This window comes from Esox lucius, chromosome 13, assembly GCF_011004845.1.
Source record: "Esox lucius isolate fEsoLuc1 chromosome 13, fEsoLuc1.pri, whole genome shotgun sequence".
In the NCBI taxonomy this organism is placed as follows: domain Eukaryota; kingdom Metazoa; phylum Chordata; class Actinopteri; order Esociformes; family Esocidae; genus Esox; species Esox lucius.
Window position 1 is genome coordinate 15,725,096 of NC_047581.1, and position 27,854 is coordinate 15,752,949.

Genomic DNA, 27,854 nt, shown 5'->3' on the forward strand with positions numbered 1-27,854 from the left:
GTTTGGGATGAGTTGGACTGCTGAGAGAAGGAAAAGGCAACCAGAACATGCTCAGCATATGTGCATGCTCCTTCAATACTGTTGAAAAAGCATTTCAGGTGACTACCAAGCTGGTTTAGAGAATGTCAAGTGTGCAAAGCAGTCATCAAGGCAAAGGGTGGCTACTTTGCAGAATCTACAATATGACATTAATTTATCTTTTTAACACTTTTTTGGTTACCATGTGTTATTTCTTAGTTTTGAAGTTTTAATCATTATTCCACAATGTGTAAAATAGTAAAAAATAAAGAAGTACTCTTGAATGAGTAGGTGTCCAAACTTTTGACAGGTATATACCACTTATAATTCATGAATTACCCTGGAGATAGTGGTGATTAGTCTTACTGTTGCTCTCCCCGCAGAATGCTCAACAAAGATAAAAAATGAATATGTAAAGAAACAAAGTAAAATTGCATTACAATGATTACATAAAGGTACAACAAATCATTATCATTCCTGAAGGGAAATATATTTTAACTGCTACTGTACATGTGCTTCGAACTTTTTCTAGATTAAGAAGGGCTCAGTAGTAAGGAACAATCTACAGCATAATATAGAGGACAACCATCTTTGCCATGTTCTGCTCACAAACCTTTGAACAGAAAGACTTTAAATTCTCATGCTTTAAATCAAAGAGTTGATGACAGAGGTTGAGAGATAAGTAGCAAGGTGACTAGAACAGACGTTTATGCTGCTACAGTAAATTGAGACTTCAGGAAGTCCACACCCCAAAAAAACTAGGAAGGCTCTTGGTCATTATAGGAAGTAATTAACAAAATGTACACACTTATTAAATCACGTGTAATAAAAGTGTTTAGCAGAAAACATTCTGCTATCAAAAGCTTCAATAGAATTATTGGGCATTATTGGGATGAGGCAGAGACAACAGCTAGGTAACAACAACAGCTAGGTAACAGCTTGTGATGAAACGGATCTTCGACATGCTCAAGAAAGTTAATCTTACAACAAAAAGAAAATCAGTGTTGTTAATCCAGTGGAAAGAAAGAATTTGCCGTCTGCCATAGGCTCTCTGTACATATTTCGGACAGCTAAACAGTAGGCCTTCCCTGGAGCTCTGAATGTATTCTACATATACAGCAAGTGTCTGTGTAGTGGAAGAAATGGATGCTCTATAAAGACTTGCCAAACAAAGCTAAATAATATATACCATATGTATGTAATTCCATCTTTGGTTGTACTGACAGTGGAGAGAGCCCTGCCACATAGATTACAGGGAAGGGATGTTGTGAGAAGGATCTCAGTATAACTCTATGGACAGACGACACAACTGACAATATATATTCTTTGCTACAATCCTTATAGATATACTCCTTAGAATTTTGAAGAAGTTCTCAATATCCTTTTAATAGAATCCATATAATGATACTATGCTTGGACAATGTATTTTCCTCTTCAGCATTAAACTCCACTGCCTGTTACTTGTGCATTATGACTAGTGAATCAGCAGCCTGTGGTTCCTATTAGGTTGAGTTTCATAATGTAGACTCATGGACTTCAACTTCAACAATGTTTTAAGAGACATATCCAGATCATTGGCCTTTGACTCCATACATACTGAACTCAATTTACAGAACCAACTCTCATGAACTTTGAGTCAATTTCTGTTACATGTACTGGAGCTGGGTATGATAATGAGATGCTGATTTGTTCAAAAAGGTATGGACAGCTATGCCAACATAAAAACAGCAAGTAGCTTGTTTGAATTGTTGTAAGATGATGGACTCTCATGAACAAGCTATCCGAATGACCCGTTAACGTGGGTAACTTATTCACTAGCTATATGACCACCCAATGTTCATGATAACAGAAATATAAAACACACCAGCTTAAGAAACTGAATAAAATATTAAATTATTTCAATATCATAAAGCTAAAATGAGTTAACGTGCGGAATGGTGACAAAAACAAATGGTTTAAAATGTCACTTACCCCCTAAAAGTATCAAGATTGATCGTAGCGCACGGAGATGCAACATGTTTCTTTTCGCCTCTTGAAAAAAATCCATGTAGATTTATTGTTAAAGGATGAATCAAAAAGGGTGGCGAATCAAACAGCGTAAAACCGACACTCGTATTTTTACAAATGTCCACTGACCATCCAAATATTGTATTTTTAAGTAAAAGACAGTTTAATGAATCCCACAGGAACTTTCATCATTGTTTAATATCGAATGTAAAACTTGGATATATGTAATACATTTTCAAACAAAAAATATTTGGGTACTAAAAGTAAAACGTACATGGACATTAATTGCTGTCCAGACAAAAGCGCAAGTAGTGAAGCGTTACATTAGACTAGCCTACATCTAGAAAACTAAGTTATCTTTCATAAGTGGGATCATGAAAAACCTTGCAAACCGTTGTTATTACAGTTATATTTTCACATGTGGATTATAGTAGATTTTAAATCCCCTTTCCTGGCCGATGTTAAGTTTCTTGGCGCGTCGTTACAGCTCTTATTGTCGAACCCCAATAATTTAATTTAATCCCCGATAGTCTACTTTGGCTGTAGACTATCAAAAATTGTTGTAAAAATATACAAATAAGTGTTTATATACACTTCTTCAGGAGTCCTGCTTCACCAGTAGAAAAAAAATGCATGTTTCAAATCACGCGTAACTCCAGCACAGGTTGTTTACAGCGGGTACAAAAATGAATATCACCATGTCGAATGCAGAACCTCAAAGTGGTTTGATAGTAGTTGTTTGACATTCGTTTGATTCAAACTTCCGCACTCCATGTGGCCGCCGACTATGCAGCATGAAATAAGGATTTTCATTTGTCTCCGCTTAGGTTTCGGGGTGCAGATACAGCCAAGTTATAAGGACCTGCCATTCCGCCCTCTTAAATCCATCCTCTTGGTACAGTGCACACCGTCAACATCCTTTGAATAAAATGCTGAGGGAATTGAATGTAAGTCACAACGTGGATTGCCAAATTCTAGTCAAGGAGGCGTGTAGAGTTAAAGGCGGACCGACCGCTCAGCACCCCACGCACGCACTCTACATTGCAGATGTGATGTAGTCCCAATGAAGATGAAATGTTTTGTTATTCATGTTTCCCCAAAATGTAACGCATGGTAGGCTAAGCATAGCATTTATAAACTTTAGCACACTCACAAATAGTTATATGCTATTTATTTTGCCAAACAATCTGGATACATTTAATTCAAGGCAACGGATAGCTCATGATCTTTCGAATACTAGCCTAACTATACAATATTTATATACTTGAATAATAACCCTAACTTGCAGGCGTCAGTGGTTCTAGGTTGACATCGGTCTGCAGTCCAGTATTATCTTACCACCGGACCTCGGGATAGTCAGATTGTTTATAAGTCTGACTCTACGTCGTACGGTCAACTCACGAACACCTCTGACTAACAGTCGTTTAGGAAGTCGACGTAAATTGGCTGAAAGCCTGGTATGCATGAGACCATGCCACGAGTATGACATAAGATGGTTTTTAACCGCTCTAATTCCGTTGCCAGTGGTAACCGGTATATAATAGCAATACGGCACCTGAGGGGTTTGTGATATATGGCCAATATACCATGCCTAAAGACATATCTAGACACTGCATTGCATGAAGGATAAGAACAGATCTTACCCATGGTACATTGGCCATACCCCCCCCATTGGCTGAAAGTCGTGGTATTTTACCGTGCATGTATTTGTTTATGCTACGTTTCCTGGTACCTCGGATTTATGGGTTTTTGCCAATATACCATGGTTAAGGGCTGTATCCATGCACTACCTGTTGCATTGGTAAGTAAACTAAGTTCACTGGACGCATAAATAAACGAGTCCTAATTATTCAGTACATTGATATGCAAAAGGTGTCAACTTGTTTTCAATTGGTTGGCGTTTAATTGCATTTTACACACCGCACTGGGCATTTAATTTTCAGATTGCCAGTGTGATAACGCCGCGTGATTGACAATCCTAACCTAACCTAAACAAAAAAAAATATAGCGAAATCCACATAATCACAACTGGTTAGGCGGCTACATAATGTTCTTGTTTCTTTGGGCACTAGCGAAGCTCTTCTGAGAGTGTGCAGATATTAAGAAAGCAATTTCATAACATATCTAACCAATTCTCTGCCAACTGATGTTCAAAAAGACATTAGCAATTTATGTTGCCGAACTCTCCTTGACTCTCATTGATTAATGCTCTTTGTAATTGTTACTCGAGTCCCGGCCGCTTCTTAATTGTATCCTGATTGACAAACAACAGCGACACCAAGTGGATTAACTGTTTTTGTTTGCCCAGAAGATAACACTGGTTAACTCCGGGCATTTTGAGTATCTCACTTGAATTTCGCGTGTACATTGTTAATATATAACTGCATCTGTTGAAAATACATCGGTTCACGCCCACCAATAGTGCAAGACGTTGATAATGTTTTTTTTCTGATTGACAATAGACGTTTTTCCAAATATTATCCTCAGTGGCCGGTGTTCACTTCAGAAAACCTTTCAGTTGTTTGCGGGATTACTTCAGCCACCATCAATCAGTCTAGACCGTATTACGATCGTCAATGCCAGAGTGTACATGTTACAGAAGTTATACTTTGAAGACCAACCAACATTTTAAACTGCATTCAAGTCACTTTAATAACTTGTCCTAACGTCTCTTGATCTTAAACAATGTCTAGTCTACTAAAATTCTTAAATAACACAGACACAGGAACCAAATCATGTATTTAATGTTCAAATGTAATCCAATATAACAGGTATTATAAAACGTAATCAATAGTGTAGTGGATTCAACATGTAATATCACTGCAAACATTCTCATTTGTCAGTCTTTGTGGTTAACAGAACACCATGTTCACTATTTCCTAACCCTTAAACTGGAAATATATTTTTTCTTATTGGAGACTGTCTTAAAACGTTGGGACCAATTTGTCAACTTTTTCTTTCTTTTCTGGGGACTTATGGTCCACATATTGTTAAACCTACATGCATACATACATACATGCAAACCCACTGCCATTAAGCATGTGTCTGCTTTTGTCAGTTTGAATTAATCTGGATAGTCAAAGTTACTATCTGTAGATGCTCTACAGATGTGCATACTATAAAAAAAAACGAAGGAATACATGTTAAGGTACATTTTGGGGAAAACGCTTTAGGGAAAGAATGAGGTTTATGGTTAGGGTTAGTTTTAGTAGATAGTTGATGTTTTTAATAGCCTGTAAAGCATCTACAGATTAACCGTCCAAATAAAGTATTGATGCTTTCTCTAATCTAAAGGTTAATTCCATTTAGAAAAAACGCACTGAACTCATAATGGTAAGCCAGTTGCATGATATGAATGAGTAAAAATCCAGAGCAAAAGCCTATTCACTATGAACGCTACTTACATTTAAAATCAGGCAAGTCAGTACAGTTGTCTTTTGCTGCTCTATTTGTTTCAGTGCTTTGATGTATCTTCAAACACAGCATGAAGTGACCAAACATAAACCAGCCCAATCATAAGAGATGTGTATTGATAAATCTGTAAATAAGAACAGTAGAATAAATTAGCACATCCTCATTGCTTACATCTTAATATGTTAGCATACGTCCTTACCCACACTACAACAAAAAACAGGACACTAATTATTTCACTATTATAATATAGCAACATGTATGTAAATGTGTGTATTCACTCTTGCTTTAAGTGTCACTGCCAGTCCATCATTCTCAAATTTGGGTAGGCTTTTACATGTTGGATGTCTACTTGGCTAGACACATGTCATTCAACATTGGGCATAAGAGACTTGGAGTCCACCATGTGGCCATAATCTCTCTTATAATGTATACTGTATAGAATAGTTGTACCATGTGTGAATAGAAATGGCACAACAACACCTTTTCCAACCCTCATCATCATTGTTGTTTATCATTAGCAACATGAAAATGAACTTATCAGAAACAGTTTGTATACACTGTTTATTTGACACTCCTCAAAGTAGGCAGTGGAGCTTCGTGTTGGCCTGTAATGGCCAGTTTTGCAGAAGTAATGGGCTCTTCTCAGCCATCTTCTGCATCCCTTTTCCAAGAAGATCACACCTCGCAATCGATCTGTATATTAAACTCCCCAAGAAAGTGGCTTCCTCTGTCATGCTGGATACCCTTCTGTCTCTGATAATTAGATATCTTGTTTTGTTTTTCAGCTCCCCCACCCACTATCCAGATACCCAGAAAAAACTCACTAACCTCATGATCTGTGGGCTTTTACCATCTCAGGTTGTAGAGCAGAGGATGCTCTCCCAGTGCACAAATCACCCACATGTGGACCATATCATTGATTACGTGGTGGGCAAAAAAGGATTGAAATGATGGTATGGTTCACTGCTGGTCTCTTTGAGGGCCTGTTTTTTTTTACCGTTTTGTTTGCCAATTGCTGCCACTGAGAAATCATCTATCACTGCTCATCAACTCTCTTTCTCCTTTCCTACTCAACCTATCTCCTGTTGCCATGACAAAATATCTTAGGGTGCAAATGTTGGACAAATGTCTATGTAAAATTTCTTATGTAGCACAAATAGGTCTGGCCACCACTAGAAGCCTGGCTCCTCTCTGTTTCTTCCTAGGTTCCAACATTTCTGGAAAGTTTTTCCTAGCCTCTGTGCTTCACCATCTTAGTGCTAGTTAGACTTTTAATTCATAGAAGCTTTTTGTGACAAATGTTGATGTGAAGACATTAACCGCTTGATCCTTATGATATATGTTTTACTATTTACAGCATGCAGTAGCAGGAAAGGCCAATATCGATGTAATTTAAAATGTTTTAATGTTTTAAAATATCAATACCTGAAATATCAATCCCTGCAGTGTCAAATGCTAAATGATCCATCTAATAACTATTGTAAACAATTTAGTACAGCGCCCTCCATATGTTTTGGGACACAGTCAAAATAGCTATTTTTGCTGTACAGTTAAGGCGTATGCAAATAGGATTACAAGATGAATATGAAGCAATAGTACAGAATGTTTCTAATTGACCAGGTGTTTCCTGATGAATTGTTTGTTCACACATAAAAGAGCTGTGAATGTGCTGTCTCAGTTGTATCCTTTGCTTTTGCCTTTGAAATCTGCATTTGGTCTCAATTGGCATAATCCAACATGATGGAGCTGTCTATGAAAGAAAAGCAAGCGATTTAGAAGCTGAAAGGAAATAGAAACTCAATTAGAATGGTAGCACTAAAGTGCATAGCCAAATCAACAGTTTTTTGTCAAGAAAAAGAGACTACTGGTGTCTTCAATAACCTGCAACAACCAGGTCGGCCATGGAAAACAACAGCAGTTCATGACAGAAAAAATTACCAGAGCTTCGAGAAAAAAAACAACCCTAAAATAAGTGTCGTTAGAGAAGGGAAAATCACCAACCACTGTCAGAATGCTGGGGTGAAAGTGACAGAATGTGCTGTTCACAGAAGACTGCTGCAGAAGAATTACAAAGACAACAGTGCAAGATTCAAACCTGTGGTTAGCATCAAAAATAGAAATGCCAGATTAGAATTTTCTGGAAAGTTCATAGATACAGTTCAGTTCTGGAACAGAGTTTTATAGACAGATGTGATGTTGAACTTTAATCAAAGTTTTGGGAAGGCAAATGTGTAGAGAAATAAGGGACTGCAAATGATTCAAAGCATCTGTGAAGCATGGTGGAGGTAGTGTCATAGCATAGGCATGAATGGGTGCCTCTGGAACAGGCTCACTCGTTTTTATTGATGATGTAATGAATGGTGGCAGCAGCAGAATGATTTCAGAAATGTGCAGAAGCAATCTTGGCCACCAAAGTACAGGAAAATGGACAATGATGCAAAACACACTGCCAATGCAACCAAAGAGTTCATCAGGGGGGAAAAGTGAAACGTTTTAGACTGGCCAAGTCAATCTCCTGTTTTAAATTCGATTGAACCTGTATTTCACTTGCTGAAGAGATGGCTCAAGATAGCCCAAACAAGCAACAACCCAAAATGGCTGCAGTAAAGGCTTGGTAAAGCATCTTAAAAGATGATACCAAGAGTTTGATGCTGTCATTGGGTTGCAGACTTACTGCTGTTATTGCATGAAAGGGATAAAATACTAGCGACTAAATACTAGTTTTCATACCTACATTTGCTTTGAATTACATATCCATTATTTATCCTCACATATAATGGGGGAATGGAACTCTGAAATGTTTGTATTTTCATATGCCTTAAGGGCAGTTTTGACTTCGCTGTCCCAATACTTATGGGTGGCACTATTTGTTAGCTTAATACATTACGATTCCTTGTTACTATTGCTGTCCCAAATAAATATTAAATAATGTCAGCCATTCAAACATTCCCTCACGACAATTTATCTGCTCACTTTTTATGAGATATTTACATAGCAATATGATTTTTTAATAAGAACCAAATGAGATGTTTACTAAGCTACATCACTTTGATTGGACAGAAAACAGACCTCACACACTGTCTTCAAGTGTTTCACACAGGTTCTAAATTTCCACGCCCCTGGAACCTGTTTCGATTTCCTCTGCATGTATGTAATGTGATCTCTGTAAGGGAAATTCAGTTTTGAACAGCCGTAAAAAGCATTAAGCTTTTTTTTTTTTTAAATGGTCTCAAAAAGGGTCATTTCTTCTCAGCGGCAATGTTGAATTGGCTTGTCATTCAACCAAAATCTGGCGCCAGCCCAAAGGCAGCACTTATGTATCTGGGCTTTCGCTCAATTCCCTGGAAGTCTGTTCTACACTGAGAGGTGTTATATTTCTTAAGGTTTGCATAATGTTCCAGACTGGGTCTCAAGGTCTAAGATCACACTTTCTGTGACCGCAAGTAATAGTGAAAGGCAGAAATACACCTTTAACTCCTTTTCAATCCACATCTGCTAAGTGTATTAGTATAGTCAGGTCTGTTGGTTAAAGGAATGGTTTTGTACATGTAGTTTGGACTTTGGCAGCATATACACTGCATCAATTTACTCATGACTCAAATAAGACATTTTGGATGGGGAAGTTTGAGGACTAAAAATACAACGGAACAATACAATCTGTTTTGGTGACTTTGAGAATGTAAATACACATAGGGAGAAATCTATGTTGTTTTACGTTCGACCAGATGATGATAAAACCTTTCTGTCATCATTACATTTTTACTCCCCCTCTGGCCTTCAGTTCAAAGTTGCTATGTATTCCTTCTCTGTATATGGTAAGTTGTTCCCTTGGTGCAACCCTGAGGTGACTTCCTTTGTTCATGACCTTAGCCAGGCTCCCCGGCCTGCCATTTCCTGACAGCTCCACCGAGGTGGACAGGAGCCCCAAATTCATCATCACACTTCATTCTCCACCCTCTATCAGATCCCTGATAGCTCCAATAATACCCACTGTCAATGCAGACTAGGCTCTACCCTGTCTCCCTGAGTTCCCAGTACACCTTGAGCTTGTGGAGATTACAGCCATCCATTGAAAGGGCATTAAAATTGTATTTAGTTATCATCTTGGCTGTGGCCATCACTCAGTGTGCCTGGCAGATTCCCACAGGGGAAGAATAAAGTGACCTTTTCCAGTGGCCCTCAAGTTAGTCACAAGAGGGTACACTATACCAGCTCCTATCCAGGTGATTTCCTCTTTTTGTATAACCTTTAAACAAATACAACTCACATAGGCATAGAAGTAAATAACCTATTCTATTTCAAATAGCATACACAGACATGAGGTAGACTTGTAATAGAATCGTAATAAACATTTTCCAGCAAGATAGTGGAAATAACATTTCTCAATGCTTAATTCAAAAACAACTGCATCTTTATTCTGCAAAACAGCTTGATGTACCAGATGTTGCCAACTGAGAGATACTTGATTGAGATTTGATTAGACCAGTTGACTATGAGGGTTTCACATAACCATCGCAGTCCTCTACAAGTTCCACCATATAAGGAGGAATGGATTTCTGGTTCTCTATGTCAGATACTTAACAGATGGCACTCAAAGATGTAATTGACAAAAAAAATTCAAAACTTCAAATGCCACAGTGACAGTGTGCAGAATCATAACTATAGTGTACTAACCAGCTGGCTCTTTAGCCATCCTCAGAAAAACATTCTGCCACCACTCGGCACTATTAATACTTCTATGTTTGCCTGTGCTGCTAGCTGATGAGTGGCTTGGAAGCACAATGGAGGATGCAAATTGGCCATCATTGCCATCCCAGGGGCCATGTCAGCAGTGATTTCCTGGTCTCAACACTTGTAAGCGACTCCATCAGCCAGCTCAGGTGCCTACCAACCAACCCAAATTAGTTTGTCAGGTGACTGAGTTTGGTTTGTCAGGTGAGTGAGTTTGCCTGAAAGGCACAGGCAAGGTAAACAATCATTTACTAATGGAAATAAAATGTTTTGTTTTATTAGTGATTATGGTTTGTCATGTTTTGGTTGCCACAGACACAACCCAGTCATTCATTTGATTAGTTCTATATTTACAAGTAAGAATGTATATAGTAAATGTTTGCTCATTGTTGTTCGCACACTGAGGTATAAAACAGATGCCTCTATTCCCAGCAATGAGTCACCACATTGCGTCATCCATTATTTTCAAATGTAGTGTACAGAATGTTGGTGTTTATCCCTTGTGTCTATTATATACAGTTGCGCTCAAAAGTTTGCATACCCTTGGAGAATTGGTAATGTATGTTACATTTTTAAAGAAAACATGAGTGAGCAGCCAAAACACATTTCTTTTATTTCTTATGGGATTCATATTCAGCTGTAGGTTAATACAGAATGGCACAAACATAAAACAAAACATGGCAACAAAGAAAAAAATTAACTGACCCCTGTTCAAAAGTCTTCATACTCATAGTTCTTAATACTGTGTATTGCCCCCTTTAGCATCAATGACAGTGTGCAGTCTTTTGTAATAGTTGTCTATGAGGCCCAACATTTTTGCAGGTGGTATAGCTGCCAAATTACAGTGTGCCAGAAGCTGTGAGGCATGACAAGATGTTGTCCAGCATATTGTAACCAGGCTTTTTTGAGGCATTGCCGCAGTAAAGGGTTCTTTCTGACAACTCGACCATGCAGCACATTTTTGTTCAAGTATCTTCGTATTGTGCTCGTTGAAACATATGTTTCCCAGGCAGCCTGTATTTCTCATGAGGTTACCTGTGGGTTTTTCTTTGTATCCCGAACAATTCTTCTGGCAGTTTTGGCTAAAATCTTTCTTGGTCTACATGCCCGTTGCTTGGTATCAGGAGATCCCCGAATTTTCCACTTCTTAATAAGTGATTGAACAGTACTGACTGGCATTTGCAAGGCTTTCGATATCTTTTTATATCCTTTTCCATCTTTACAAAGTTCCATTACCTTGTTACACAGGTCTTTTGACACTTCTTTTCTGCTCCCCATGGCTCAGCATCTAGTAGGCTCAGTGCATCCACATGAGAGCTAGCAAACTCATTGACTATACACAGACACTAATTGCAATTTAAAAGTCGCAGGTGTGGGAAATTCACCTTTAATTGCCATGTTCACCTGTGTGTGTCACCTTGTGTGTCTGTAACAAGGCCAAACATTTAAGGGTATGTAAACTTTCAATAAGGGCCATTTGGGTGATTTCTGTTATCATTATGATTTTAAAAGGAGCCAAACAACTATGTGATAATAAATGGCTTCATGTGATCACTATCCTTAAATAAAAGACAGTGTTTTTGCATGATCAGTCATATTTTCCAAATCAATGCCAAAACATCACAATTTCTGCCAGGGTATGCAAACTTATGAGCACAACTGTACCTAGTCTTTTGGTCACAACAGAAGAATAACTATAAATTTAAAAAGTCTGTAATTGAAAAGTGTAAACTCAATATTGCCTAAAGTCTTTATAAGAGGGAACATAGATTTTGTTTTATACTTCAGAGTTCAATTCACTTAGGGGCTATTTGGTTTCCTTTGAAGTGTTCATACTGCACAACAGTGTACGAGAACCATATTGAGTTTGCACAAAATGGTTGAAAAGAAACCCAGTGTGACCTATTTTGAGTGACAGTTCAGCAATTTTGATAGCATAAATGGAACACAGTGATTTCTTTTCTCATTCTGCCTTACATGGGCATTTATTTCTTATCAGGGAGGAAGAGTCATGACCTGCTTAGGGCATGCTTAGCTTTCTCTGACCTTTCATACAGCTGATAAATTCCACCCAGATAATTTCTCTTCAATATTCTGCCAGCACAAGAGAATATTACGCAAAGACTCACTGTACTGATAAATCCACCGCTTAGAGTGCCAAGCACTGGGAAGACCTTCCCAAATCTCCCCCTCACTTGATTTCCATTTCAGTCATCACCTTCATGTTGCCAAGGGTACTTTATTACCTTTCAAACTGTAAACAGTCTGTAGCTTTAAAAGTTATGTGAACATTTTACTCATTCATTATAGGTTAAAATTGCATTTGGTTTATAATGTTTAGTCTATGCTTTTTATGCTCTGCCCACTAAAGGGAAATTGCACCCAGCATTACATAATCTACTGTAACTGCAACTGTAACTCTAAAGCTAACCCTAAAACCAACATACCTGTAGTTTGCATGCAAATACTTTTGGCCATATAGTGTAAGGGCTATAGTTGTGAAGTGGAAGTATCTAGGAACAACAACAGCCCAGCCACGAAAATGGTAGACCACGCAAACTCACAGTGAGAGACTGCCGAGTGCTGAAGGACAGTACATCGGAAGATTTTACTGAATGGGTTTCCAGGGCCAAGCAGGTGCACACAAGCCTCGCATTAAGGTGCACAATGCAAAGCATCGGCTCGAGGCGTGTATCACGCTTCACTCTCTGGCAGCCTGATGGACGTATCTGGATGATGCCAGCTACCTGACGGAATGCACAGTGCCTCCTGTAAAGTTTGGTGGAAGAGGGATAATGTTCTGGTGCTGTGTTTCATGGTTTAGGCTTGGGCTCTGTTGCTATATGGTGAAATTAGTTGCAGTCTGTATGAGACGTCGTTTACCTTCCAGAGGACACCGGACGGCCCCACATCCCGGGGCCCAAGCTTAAGGCAGGGCAGACGGGGGAGAAGGTTCCTCATGGACAACCACACCTTGTCCCCTGGGCGGTACTCGGGCGTCACTCCGCTACCTGTCCGCCTGCTTCTTTTGTCTTGGCACTCTGTCTCCTGCGGGTGGATGTGGGCAGCAGAGCAGACCTCATCTGACTTCCTGAACCACTCCTCCACAGCCTGGATGTCACTGGAACCCCCCACCCTAGGGCACAAGGGTCCCGTCTCCCTGCTTTTGTATGTCCGTGTCAATGTCCCAGGAGACAGGACTCACAATGCAGGAGGCTGGTATGATGGGCGTGTCTTTCTGTAGTTCGGCCCCCCGGTCATGTAGACGGGAGAGTGTGTCGGCACATTCTTTTTACCGGGGCGTAACGTCAGGGTCAAATGGAAACGCTCGAAGATGTCGGTCCACCGGGCCTGGCGGGGATTGAGGCGCCGCGCTGCTCTGACGTACTCTAGGTTCCGATGGTCGGTCAGGACAGTGAACAGCTCCAGGGAGCCCTCCCGCCAGTGTCTCCACTCCTCCAATGCCAATTTCCCCGCCAAAAGCTCCCGGTCAGCCACGCCGTAGTTCCTCTCCGCAGCAGACTGGTTTCTTTGAATAATAAAAAGGCACGGGTGGAGACAAGGCGGACCCACTCCCACCCCAAACCCGGACGCATGTACCCCCACGGCGAAGGGTTTGAGGGGGTCTGGATGTTTCAGGAGAGGGGCTATGACGAACCTGCCCCTCGGGTCAAGGAAGGTTTCCACTGTGAGGACAGGTGCGCTGCAGACCTCGCTAGGCCCAATATCCACTAAAAACCTGAGGCAACTGAGGGAATAACACCGGTGTTTAAAGCAGTGTAATTTGTTTTGAGTTAGCTGTGAGCGCCTTGTTTTGTCTGATCTGTCTTTTTTCATTTAATTTTCTTTTTTTTTTACCATTGAGCCTAAACTGTATGTGTAAACATCTATACACAGGGCCCAGCAGTAAAACAGACCTTGGTCTCAGACTGTGTTCCTTGTTGAAATTCAAGGTTTAATAAAAATTATCCCTTTCTTGTTGGAAGATTTTCTTTTACAAAAGCATGTATTTGAAGGTAATTTATTTACTTTTATTTTAAGGTTCCAAATTAAACCATGTATAAAGCTTGTAAAGACTTTCATTTTTATTATATGAGTTGTAAATCATTATATCTATATTTGTGAATGTCAACTAGAAATATCTAAATAGTCAACTAAGCAGGTATAAACTCTAGATTCATGATTTATTCCTGGGTTGCACATTTTGACCCAATGCATTACATGCTTGTTTTGAGGGCTAATGTCCAACTAAGCATTCTACTCGATTACATCCTCAAAAGTTGGTATAAAGTGTTTTACTGAGGCTTGTGGTAGATACCAGCTCTAAAGAAGTTAAATATATAGTAATTAAACCAGTTGTCATCATTTTCATACATACATTATAAAGTCAGGTAGCTAATATTGAAGGGTGACCGAATATGTGACTTTGCTAGCTAATGAAAACATTGCCATCTGTTTAAAAAACATTTGATCACATAAAGATTCCAAGTTTTTCTTCCAACTATTTGCCTATTGTACCAAAGTATTTTTATTCCTAAGCCACTATATTTTAATTGAGAAGAAACGGTAATTAGCCCTCCTTGTTGGCCATTAGCCCCATACAACTTCAATAATGGGGGTGGTATCTGTAGAATCCTAATTGTCAATAGCAAGTGACAGGAGTGCAATCGACAAATAGTGTATATACGGTGATACATCATACTGTAGAATCTTCAAAATATAGAATTAATACAAATATTTTTCTACTTCTGGGTGGAATTCCACTAACAATTGTGTTTTTACCATAGTGTAAAGAAGAAAAAAAACTATTGGACAAAGCCCATCTTTCCATTCCATAATGCTGCATAGCATTGTGATATACACATTGATGGGTATATTAAGGTGGAAATCAACATTTTGCTACCTGATGTTTTGAGAATGCTTTCAACTTCCTAGGTAAGTTTCTTTGTCCTCCCTAGTACCACCACTTGATAAAGGGGCGAGAATCGGGAGGGACCCCAGCAGCACTAAATGATTGTCTAATGGATTCCTGCTTTACTGCTGGTAATCTGGTAATCAGAGGCTCAGAGAGGGCACATCTATCACTGAGGGAACAAATACAAGTCTTGATGTGTCCTGCTCCCTCTCACCTAAGGAGGAAATGTGGACCAGATAAATTACTTCCTTGTTTCAGGAGAAACCAGATCTATTGCCAACAATTTGTGGCCAACAAAGTAATTTCGATACCAGTCCATGTATTGATAGATGGGTCCTGAATGTAATAAGGATCCAATTTGCCAATAGGTGGTTTAAGAATGGAATTGCAGTTATTTTCTGTTTTCTGCTCTCTTCTCACAATCCAGCTGAAAAAACACAACCCAATGGCGACTCACGGCTGCCACCTTTGAACGGAACAGGTCCATACTTAGAAAAAGTCAAAGAAATTTCACATGCTACTATTTTATGAGCTGCATCAACCAAAAAACATTGCACAATTTGTGCTATGCTAATTCACCTTTCTACTGTGTGCTCCATTTTTAAGGCGCAATTGTTTTTATTACAGTGAATATCCACAGTATATATCAGCATTTTTCTACATTAATCCATTGTTAACAAATTACAATGTTTTAGTCAATTGACATTTCTAATGTGAAAAACACTAATACACTAACACTGTAAATCAGGCATTGAATATATGATCTGTATGTGTGATGTGTATGGAACTTGGTGTGTTGTATTGATGGTCAAAGGATACTGAACTCAATCATTTTTTGATTAGAACCTAAAATAATGCAGTAGCATTATTAACCAATACATTTTTAGGATCTGTCTCTGCACATCTGTCACATGCAATATCTCAGACATCATTGTTGTTAATGTATTGCATATTATTATGTATTGCCAGCGTTAATTAATTCAAAATTCACCACATTTGTGCAGTTATTACATTTTGGCATTTTCTGAAATTATCAGTTGCTAGATTGTGTTTATTGAGCGCTGTACCAAGCAATGCTTGACCTTCAGTGAAATAGGTGCAGGAGTTGTGTTTTTCTAATTTGTGTCCCAGTCAGATCCTCCCTATCTGAATTTCTGGGAGGGTTTGAGAGGTTTTGGAACCCTGGTATTATAATATAATAACAGAAATGCATTAATTATTTTATGCTATAGAAATCTTTAAAAAAAAATCACAGTTCAAGTCCCCAGAATTTGATTGACTCGCCAGTGACACAGAGTGCTGTCAATACTTACTGTTTTACATGACTCAGTGTATAGCCTCGTGCTGGAGGTGAACTTCTTCTCCAGCCAACAGCCATGATATAGCTCACAGGCACACCACATACCACAAAGAGTTGCTATAAGCGTGATGAGTCCAAGTAACTCTGTCCAACATCCGCCCAGGCAGAGTTGAGACAAATATGTCCCTCTCTCAGACATTAGCATTTGTACACAAGGCCACAATGATGCGGCTCTACAGAAGCCTTCTCCATTGCAAGCAAACTGTCATAAGGGTAATTAACGTACTTGTATTTTTAACAAACTAACATATGGTGTGATCATGTCACTGTTTTCTGATTAGAAGATATTCTCCAGTGTAAAACCAAACTAACATGCCTTCAATGAGAGTGTGGGGGAGGTTTCTTGAAATGTAATATCAATTTGAAATCTGGACAATTCAAACTGTTTTTGAAATACAGAAGTTTCCAGACATGAGGAGATGAGGAGTTGTGGCCTTGCGAGACTAGCTGCAACCCAAAGTTTAGCAGTTAACTATAACTGTGCTGAGTATAGGCTGTAAAACATTAAATGCCAAGCTAGAAGGAAATTATTTTCAATGCATAACGTACAGATTTGTTCCTGCTGAGGAGGTTTTAAAATTGGTCAAAAGTTGATTAACCATATCCGAGGTTTGGGCTTTAGCAGGTTTGGTGACCTGCCTTGCAGCCAGCTTGTAATGTTCAATTAGCAGATACCCAAAGGATATGCCAGTACACAATGTTTCTGCCCCATCACACAAGGCTCATAGGGAGAGTAGGTAGCTTTGATGCCTTCCAGGTAGGGGATAATTTCCATTCTGACCATGTTTGTACTGAACTCATACACAGGCCTGCTGTCTGCAGATCCTGTGCCAATACAAACCTGCCAATGGCGGCTGATACTGGTATAACATTTTGACCAATATTTATTAATGAAACAACAAGCCTCTTTCAGTGAATATATTTAGTATTCTTGAAATATCAAGGGAATGCCGGTCTTTAGAGTCTGAAACCACAGGATTTGAGTATTGAGTATTTCAAATTATTCAACTCTGATGGGACAATTCTGAAGCTCTGCTCAATGAACATAACAGCTTTCTTATTTGTTATTTTTATCACTGTGTAGGCTTCCGTTGACTGTTTTATATCTTTAAATATATATACATTTATTTCCCTCTGTGTTTTGGAGAAGTGACCAAAAATAAGCGTTGTATCGTTAGGATGCACCTGTTGTTAACAAAGCTTGTGACATTTGAGTTAAGCAGACTGCTCAAAACAATGAAGGGAAACACATCGGGTCTCAATGAATGAAATTAGGGATCAAAATCTTTGCTGTACATTGTGTAATAAGCTGAGAACAATATGATGTAACTACTGGTGTAGCGTGGTGATGCTGAGCCGGGGTGCAACATGTTGTAAAGGACCTCCTCCCAGACCTGGATCAGGGCATCAGTGAGCTCCTAGACAATCTGTGACGCTACTTGGCGGTGATGGATGCACCAATACATAACATCCCAGATGTTCTCAGGTTGCGGTCTGGGGAATCTGAGGGCCAGTCAATGGCATTGGTGCCTTTGTCATCCAGGAGCTGCCTACACACTTTAGCCACATGAAGTCGGGCAATGTCCGGCACCAGGAGGAGCCCAGGGCCTGCTGCCCCAGCATTAGGTCTGTCGATGGGTCTGAGGATTTCATCCCGGTACTGTTGTCTAGCTCGTGGAGGTCTGTGCGACCATCCAAGAATATGCCTCCCCAGAACATCACTGACGTATCGCCAAACCGGTGATTCTGGATGATGTTGCAGGCAGCATAACGTTCACCACGGCGTCTCCAGACTCACATCTGTCACATGTGCTCAGTGTGAACGTGTTCTCATCTGTGAAGAGAAAGGGGCGCCAATGGCGGACAGTCAGGAAGGACAAAGAGAGAGCAACCATTTGCAAAACCAATCCATTTTTGGGGGTTGTCTTGCTTTTGCCTCTCTAGTGTATCTGTTGTCACTTTCTTTTGCACCAAAACAGGTGACATTGATTCACAATCTCTTATACTTCCTAAATGGACAGATTGATATCCCTGAAGTTTTATTGACTTGATGTTCTACTGTGATGATTAGGTGTTCCCTTAATTTTTTTGAGCAGTGTAGATTTGATGTGCTCCTATGAACTTCACATTTGTATGGGTTCTTTTTCATGGAAATGCCCACCACCAGAGTTACTAAACAGGTGTGTATGCACAAAAAATATATGAAATGCATCTCAGGCAGATTTGTCAAATAAGTGAAATGGAAATTGATCATTCATGGCACAAAAAGTGAATTAATTAAAGTGTGGTGAGAAATGGCATGAGGCTGCAGCCACATCAGAGAGATCTTGAGCAGGCTGGCATTCTTGCAATGAACAATGCGTTATTGAATGCCTGGGTAGGATGTGATTATAATAATGCCTTGCCTGTAAGTGATGAAATTAGAATTATTAATCAGCCATTGATTGAACTGCTGTGCTCTGTCTTGCACTAGAAGGAAAGTGCGTGCGGGCTCCCACTGGGCATTTGTGATGAATGAATACACATTAAAATGTAGAACACATGGGGAGAAAACACTTCGGGGGAAAAGTGCAGTGGTGTGTGCATTTGTTTATTTCTGCGTTTGTGCCTGTGTGTCTTCATTTCAACCTTGTGTAGCACATAAGGCGTTATAAATAAGCTTGTAATGCATTATAACAGGTATTTTTATAATAAATATGAACAAATATATTAGAAATCTGCAAACAACGGGTCAAAGTAATCAACTTTGTAAACATGCTGCAATGTAGTCATAAACTTGCCAAGGCTGTCATGCCCTAAGGGGTTACCACCTTTGATTGCATTCACTTGTGTTGCCTTATGTCTCACCCACACCAGGTGTCTCCCATCCATCCCCTCATTATCCCTGCCTACTTAACCTGTCTTCTCTGTTTGTTCCAGTTACCAGTTCGCCTTGTGGTTTCCCTGAGTCGTTCCTTGTCTGTAGTCTCGCCTTCCCTCAGACCTCCTGTGTACTGACCTCTGCCAGCCTCGACCTCCTCCTGCTCACTCCCTGCCTGCGTTGCCGTTTGTGCTTGCCATGTACCCAACCCTGCCTGCCGATGACTTGTCTCTGCTCTGTGATTGTGAACGATTGAATTGAACCTAACACCCGCATCACTGTCTTTAAGTCTGCTTTTGGGTCTCACTCTGAGTCATGTCAAAGACACTAACTCGCTAGGGGAAAAACAAGGCCAGGGATAATCCTACTTACATAAAAAATAAAACAGTGTTGCACAAATACCGTAACATAAACCTAAACCTGGGTGCTACAAAACTGTTTGTTGGCAAGCTTGTTGGAGTTCAAAGGAGGAAAAAAAACAATTATTCACGGTTGAAACAAGTTTATTATTCACACTTGCCCAAGGCAGCTGATTACAAGTCATAGGCACAAAAACAGTGGAAGAATGTCAATGCACACTAAACAGGTTGAAGTAACAGAAAGACAACATCGGGTATTACATGCTCACAAGGAACCTCATCTTCTAGATGAGCCAGCCATAGGAGTAGATGACAGCAATTTGATCTTTCTATGACATTTTACAGAGTTTATGTCCTTCCAAACTTGTATACGCTACCACTAGCTATCTTTACAAGTATGACTATTGAACTGTGAGGTAACTGTTAAGGTGCACATAACTTGCTGCTAATAGACTGTTGACAGATTAACTAGGTGGGGGTATTTTTCATTGATTTGGTGATGAGGGGGACTGGGTTCCCTTCTGCTGAGCTGTCATTAGCTTAAAAAAACTGAAGCACACATTTTGTCGTTAAAACAAAAGAGAGGAACGCCCCATGCCACTATTCCCTCTTCTAATTGCTTAATATTATTAGGTAACATTTAAACAACAAATGTTGAACATTTGTAGCCTTTTTGCTAATTTACCTGACTTTTTACAGATGTTCCCCACCCTGCTAAATATTTGTATTAGTGGTTTGGGAAATATACATTATTGATTATGTTAAAGATAGTACAAGAAAAATTGGGCTAAATATGTATAAAATATGTGATTCCAAACCAACTTTTCAGTTATCTATATACCCTGCCAGCAGCAGCTCTAGGCAATTTGCCTGAAACCCAAGGCTTGCATTGAGGTTACTTTTACAGAACCATCATAATGGACCGCTTTGCGGCTTTGAAATCAATGTCTGGGTCTCTGTATCAGATTCACCACAGATGGTGCTAAAGGGCAAATTGTAATTGACTTCAAATAAAATTATTTCATATCAGTCACTGTCAACATTAGTACTGCCATAGGTATTCCGACCCTTCAAGAAAAAACTGAAGTAGCCGAATCCTTATAACCCAGACATCTGCAATATAATAAAACAACTATTAATTAATTGTTGCTATTATCTTTAAAAGAGGAGGTTGCATAAAATACAGAAAGGGCCCATATGCAAGATTCTTTTTGGAGTTGATTCCCTTGAATTATAATTTGAGTCTCAAATATTCCATGTGTAGGAAAAAAAATGTTCACTCATGTTAAACCTAATGCTGGGTTTCGTTAATGTTGTTTTCATTTGCTGTTTTAGTTTTTTTCTAATATTTTCTTGGTTACTTCTAAGCTGCCTTTGTAGCGCAAATGTTCGTGACAAATACGGCAATAATTGTTTTCATGCATGTTAATCAGCTACACACTGATTTTCTTTGATTTCTGTTGCTTGATAGACAGTACGGTTTGCTGTGAATTATGGCGTCTTGGTATTATGTCTAGTGTGTCGTTATACGCTGATATAAGCAGGCTGATATCAGCGTTGCTTTAAATGTAAGCGCAGGCGTCTGTACAATCTAGTAGCTGTGAGGACCATAGATGCAAAGCATAGATGGGACATGACGTCCAAATAGGTACACCATCTTACCTGTGATGAGTGCGGTAAAGTCAAGTCACTTAACACTAGTCATGCTGGTATTTTGTGCAGCAGAAATTTGGTCCAGAAAAAGGACAAATGTTGGGGATTTCTTTTCATAGTTGGGGATTTTTACTTTCATAGTTGGGGATTTCTTTTCATGCATCAGTAATAGTGTAGAAAACTATGTTAACATTATTTTATATAGTCAAGCGTTTTTTAAATCAATGAACAAGACAGATATAACCCGGCCTAGCTGTGACTGTGTAGCTATGTACATTTATAGTATCAGAAATCAGAAAAAAATTGTCTCAGCTAGCTTGCTACAGTAAATTATGAATGTCACACACTACGTATATGAAATAACATATTTTCGTCTACCTACCAACAGCATATAATACATATATAATAAGCAGGTGGCGATGCTGGGTAGCTTTTGTCCACAAAAAAGTAGCCTAGTTACTTCCATTTCTGCTCTCCAATTTCTTTGCTACAACTGCGTCTACGGCTCATTCTGTTACAACGCTACATTGGTGTCAGAATTGGGATTGGCCTGGATGGCCATCGGAGAGGCATGTTTCTGTGTGGGACTTGGTATAGTGAAGCATGAGGACACACTCTCCTTTTTGGTGGGGGTAGTGTAGCAACCTTGGTAAGGCCACTACTCGCCCCTCCAAAAGGGATATCCCTATTTGGATCAGTGGGCAGTGTGCCCGTCTGGGGAGCCAAAGGTTGTGGTATACTGCCTGCCAAACACTACAGGACTATGCTGTACCTTGCTATGTTACACCATAGCCTTTTGTACTCTCAAATGAATAAAACATTAAAAACTATTTTATTTGGATTTGTTTGTTAATATTCTGAAAAGTACAGTCCTGGTATGCATTATGCTATGCAGGACAGTGGTTATTTATAATAATATTAGGAACATGTAAATATAAGAACTTAAAATGGCATGTGTTTCTATTGTAACTGGTTTATAACAGGTCCCAGGTAAGATGGCTGCCAAATTGCTCCATTCTGATGGATGGGGCTCAATGACATCATCCTATCTACTCTTTTAATATCTATGGTGAGGACCGTTGCGTCTAACTACACTTCCTGTTTTGGAGGTAAGCAAGCGTTGATTAGCAGCAGCAAGTTAGCTTGAGGTAGCTATCTCGTTGGATGATTCTTAAATCAAAAGAAAATAGCTAGCTTGCAAGCTTTGCAGTTTTGTAAAATATTGCTCGGTTTTTAATTCGATCTCTAAAGCAGTTTAAGTTTGGGGAACCACTGTACTGTGTTCATTTTCATGACATGACTTGAGCCATGCCTGGACTGAGCTCATGATGTAGCGCTTTAGCTATATATATATTTTTTAAGCTTTCTGTGCTGACTGTAAAATCTACCCTGCACTGTAGGTAAATAGACACACATCTATCAGACAGAGATACTTTGGTGGATTACAGTATTAGTTACAGTAGCTTGTTAAATCTGCCAGCTGATTCAATGTAACTGCATCGACTTGCATTTTTGTTTTGGGTGTAACGTTATACACTTTCCAAAAACCACCCATGTTGTCTGCAACTTTCAGATTAGCAGTATCTGTGAAATAACACTTTTATAATTGTCTGTTTATCTAACTAATGCTGTTTTGCTTGTTCAGTGTTCCAGCACAAGCAGGAGAGCGGAAGATCGGTTAGGAGCATGCCTTTCCTCCATGGCTTTCGCAGGATTATTTATGAATATCAGCCACTAGTGGACGCTGTGCTGTGTGTTGTTGGCTTGGAGGAAGAAAGAAGCACTGAAGAGCGGTAAGAACTATTTGGCATGTTGTTAGTCTGATAAATGACTGCAATAGTAACTTGCTATGACAGGTAATTTCCACAATGTCATTTTACAGTATATGATCATGTGTAAGATATGCTGCGTGTAAAATGTTTTATTTCTCTGTATTTGTCTTTTCTTTGGATGTATAGGAACTGTAATCCAGATGTAGAGGACAGTGTATGTGGATCTTTAGTGGAGCTGCTAGAAAAGGAGTCCCAGTCAGCCGTGTTTGAGGAAGGGGTCAGCTATGCTCTGTTTAAGGTGGCTGAGCGAGGACTGGTCAATGCAGCTAAAGTCCTGCTTCGGTATGGAGCAGATCTTAACTTTGAGGGTGAGAGGACTGATGTGTTGTCAATCAAATACTACAAGAGTGAATGTCCATAAATGTTTTGAAACTGAAAGTAATTGTATTCCCAGACCCTGTGTCCTATTACAACCCATTGCACATTGCGGTACTGAGGAATAAGCCGAACATGGTTAGGATGCTGGCTGAACATGGAGCTGACATTAACAAGAGAGATAGGGTGAGTGCAACTGCTGGCATATCAAGTAGGACATAGGCAGAATTCACCACTATTGTGTCCTTTCTGCTGTTTATTTTACACAATATATTGTTATGGCTGTCTGCAGCACTGCATCTTATGCCGATGTACTACATCTATTGCAGATCCATGAAAGTAGCCCTTTGGATCTTGCTAGTGAAGAAGCTGAGAGAGTGCCATGTATGCGCACACTGCTGGATATGGGGGCTGATGTGAATGCAAAAGACAAACATGGTAAGTAAAAAAATGTTAGCTGTATTTACTTATTTACTCATGGGTTATTCCCAAAGGTGCCTCTCACCTTCTGGACTGATTGCTGCACAATGTATAGAATTATTTATTATAAATAGGCCTACTATATTTATTTTCATTAAAGTCTCTTGATGGTAGGATATGGCATTTGCAGAGGTGTTTAAAACCTTTACTTGTTATCACCACATTGTTAAAACAGTCCCAGGGAGAAGCCTGTATCCTGTATTTCACAGAACCGTGTCATGCATTTCAACACTGTCTTTTTGATCTTGTGTCCAAAGGAAAATCACCCTTGCTCCATGCCCTTGCAAGCAGTGATGGACTCACTGTGCATAACATAGAAAATATCCGTCTGCTACTCCAAAGAGGTACTGTGCTATATACACACACACACACTATTTTTATTTATAAGAGTTAAGTATAAATAGTTGCCCACTGACAAAGAAATGATCAGTCTATAATTTTAATGATAGGTTTATTTGAACACTGAGAGACAGAATAACCAAAAAGAAAAAACAGAGAAACACGTCAGTATTTTTATAAATGGGACATCAGTGACACCGATGAAAGAGAGTTAGGGTGCTGCTTTTCAGTCTGACAACCTGTCGAAAACAGAAAACAGTTCAGCTTCTGTTGTCCAACACAAAGGTAGTATGCGCTTTTTGACACAATCATTTCCAGATTAATATTATGGAACACTCTCATTCCACTTTTACTGCATGGACATTTGCTAATATTACAAAGCAAAACAAAGTTGTATTGCTTCATTAAGAGAGATGAAGAATCCTGTATATGCTTTGTTATACCTCTGGGATATGTGTAGCTGAAAGTGAAAGGGTTTTTTGAGGGTTGACAACCACTAGCCAATTGAAGTATGTGTCTTTTTCTTCTTATACTTGCTTATACTTGACTTGTGTCTGTAGGATGAAAATTCCACACTTTATATTCGGGAAACGTTGTCTTTACCTTTCTAAGGTGCAGATATCCATGCTGCCACAATTGATGGAGAGACGGCTGTATCTTCATTGGTGTTACTGGTGAAGGAAGCTTTATCAGCCTCCGTGGAGGATGCGGCTGAGATAGGCCGCTTCTGTCTAAGAGCCACGCGGTTGCTGCTGGCCCAAGGGGCCGACCCGAGCAGCTGCCTTGCCACCGATGGGGAGGAGGATGGGGAACACTCCTTGACCGCGACCAGCCTCGAGCACTTTGACCGGCTCTTTCCCCTGGCTGTGCTTCTGCTGCAGAGTGGGGCCTCCTTCTACTGTTCTCACCATGGAGCCACCTGCTGGACTGGCTATGGGATTATGTTCCGGAGGCTCCAGGCAGCCCTGCTGGACTGTTCTGATACAAGGCAGGCAGCTGAGCTTCTGGAACAGGCGGAGGTCCTCCTGGACTTGGCCCGGGTGTCCTCTTCTAGTTTGGCTCTGCCCTTGGACCTGCGTATGCCAGACCAAGCCCCCCACGCTCAGGCACTGCAGGACCTCCATCGGCGGATGGTGGAGCAGGAGACCAGCCCTCCTCCCTTGCGCGGCCTCTGCAGGGCCTCCATCAGGGGCCACCTTCAGCCCTGGCCTCTGGATGACAGGGTGAAGGCTCTGCCTTTACCTGATAGACTGAAGGAGTACCTGCTTCCTGAACATACCCTGAATCCCAAACCAGGTTGGGACTGCTTCATGCCCGAGCATTCTCTACAATTAAGACATTAATACACCAATTTATCAGTATACTCAAAATTTGCCATTGAGGCCTTTTGTTTTTGTGCGTTGCCTTTGCTGAATCAGACAAAATCTGTGTATATGTTTACTTACTTCCTCATTAGATATCACTTATAATCTTGACATCTTTATGATGCACAATAAGTTGTGTAACTTCCATGCATGATTTGTGCTTTTGTAAGGGAGTTGATTTGTATTATATTTTTTCAACCAGGTAAGCCAGTTCTAATTTACAATGATGACCTGGCCAAAGGCATAATGACTGCAAGATTCAATTATAAATACACACTACCAGTCAAAGGTTTGGACGCTTAAGAGAGACTTACCCATTCACAATTTTGACTGGTACTATAAGTATAGTCAGAAAAATAAGCTATTTACGTTTTGCCTGAATCAGAATAATAATAATGCTTGTAACAGTTTGTTATGGAACACAAATGTCATGATTTCTTTGTATTCAGCATTTCTCATTTAGTATGTGCATACAGCTTTAGTACTAGCCCCCATTCAAACAGCAGTCCTGGCCTTGCAAGTACCAACTGAGCCACTTGGGACACATTAATAATGTTTGGACATTATTTGCGCTTTGTCTTTATGTATTTTAATAGTAATGCGAACATTTACAATAACTAATGTTTACACATTTGGTAACTACCACAGCCTTCGCCCCCCTCATTCATATTGGGATAAAAACATTCAGATGAAAAATTGTGGCTTGGATCAATTGTTCATTTTAGAGGTGTGGTAAAATGTTCTACATTTTCTGGTGCTTATATCTCAATGAAAAAGATACTGATTAAAGGAATTAACAGCTCACCCTCTTTTTAGCTGCTTGTGTGTGCACCTGCTGCTGCGAACCCTCCATCACCTGTATAAAAGCACAACCTCTAGTGAATTTGGAAAGCTGAAAATAAGTATTACTCATTTAGTTAGAATACGTTTCTTGCATCTTTGCCACTGTAATGCTCAGTCTCCAACTACTGCATCCACACACTTTCAGCTGCTTTTAAAGGGAGTTTTGTGTACCACACAGTACACCCCGAATGGGATGAGAAACCTGGATTAGAACCTTGATTATTTTTACATTATATTGTACATTTTTATATTGAACTCCTATCCTAGCGTCTTGCAGTTATTTTTGGCACTCTTTGGAAATGTAGGGTTTGTAATGTTTTCTGAAAATGGGCAGACTGCTATCCAATCCTCAAGTGGAAGCGGGTTTCACCAGAGAGATTTTTGACCTGTAGTTTATACTTTGGTACTATTCTCTGAGCACATGTTTTGAAAAAGGATTGCTACTAACTGTACTTTGACCAAGAAGCCAGATGATGGCAGTGTTATACAATGGGGAAAGACCAGCAGTTGATTTGATTCCACTCACTACAGTTAATAATGTTTTTAATGCCATAATATCCAATGCCCTTGTTTGAAAATAGTTGTGTGGTTATTTGCACTCACTTTATTAGTAAGTTATTTGAATTTCCCACTATGTTCAGAACATATTGTAGTACCTCAATGCATTCAATGCAGAAAACAGACATACTGTTGAGAAAACCGATGTACATTTGTGAATTGTAGTGTAAATGGAAGATTCTAGGTCGAGTGGTGGTTTTCTGTAGGACAGAGCATAGCAGTGAGGCCTGCTGAAGTTTAATTGGGTTTGATCCCAAAGTGTGTTTTAGCCACACCACTGTATTTTCTGCTGAGAAACGTCCCCGTAGCGTGATGTTCCCACCACCATGCTACATTTTGGGGATGATTGTAGCCAGATCATGAGCGGTACCTAGTTTTTGCCGGACGTAGTGCTTGGCATTCAGACCTAGAAATTAGATTTTGGTCTCATCAGCCCAGCAAAACTTTTCCTTGTGCTCTGTGTCCTTCAAGTGCTGTTTGGGAAACTCCAGAGCCTGAGCATCTGGGGCTTCAGCCATGGGACTTTTGGACTAGCCTATAGTTTTTTGATCCAATTCAAAAAATACATTTCTACTTTTATTTGGTCTGATAAGTGTGCAAAATTGCAAGCAGAAGATTTGCTATAGGAGATATGTACCTTGACAAAAATGTAGGTTTAAAAAGGTATTTTGTTAATTGCCAATGTCTCAGTCTAGGCCAGACTGCACCTCGAGTCTCCCTCATAATTAATATTTTTTTATTCAATAGAAGTACATACATAGTAATTGCAACACAATTCAAATCTCACTGAACTGTTTAAATATACT

At 39.7% G+C, this 27,854-nt stretch overlaps 2 protein-coding genes across 5 annotated transcripts in view; one reads left to right on the forward strand and one right to left on the reverse strand.

Annotated features, from left to right (window-relative positions):
* si:dkeyp-14d3.1 (transmembrane protein 132C) overlaps positions 1-2,934 on the reverse strand; it is a 170,423-nt gene extending 167,489 nt beyond the window's left edge. The window contains exon 1 of the mRNA XM_020052672.2: positions 1,990-2,934. Within this exon, the coding sequence (XP_019908231.1) occupies positions 1,990-2,065 (76 nt within the window). The 5' untranslated portion in view covers positions 2,066-2,934. The remainder of the gene's footprint in view (positions 1-1,989) is intronic.
* A 19,472-nt stretch (positions 2,935-22,406) lies between these two features.
* On the forward strand, positions 22,407-26,451 carry asb6 (ankyrin repeat and SOCS box containing 6). Of its 4 annotated transcripts, none has more exons than XM_010895710.3 (7): positions 22,407-22,426; positions 22,963-23,110; positions 23,276-23,457; positions 23,544-23,650; positions 23,794-23,902; positions 24,202-24,288; positions 24,896-26,451. In XM_010895710.3, the coding sequence occupies exons 2-7, from the start codon at positions 23,004-23,006 to the stop codon at positions 25,624-25,626; spliced, it is 1,323 nt and encodes a 440-aa protein (XP_010894012.1). In that variant the 5' UTR covers positions 22,407-22,426; positions 22,963-23,003; the 3' UTR covers positions 25,627-26,451. The 4 variants fall into 4 exon arrangements, with proteins under 4 accessions (XP_010894012.1, XP_010894011.1, XP_012992091.1 ...); XM_010895709.2 differs by having other exon boundaries at positions 22,425-22,465; XM_013136637.2 differs by having other exon boundaries at positions 22,426-22,465; positions 23,276-23,431.
* Positions 26,452-27,854: the final 1,403 nt, after the last annotated feature.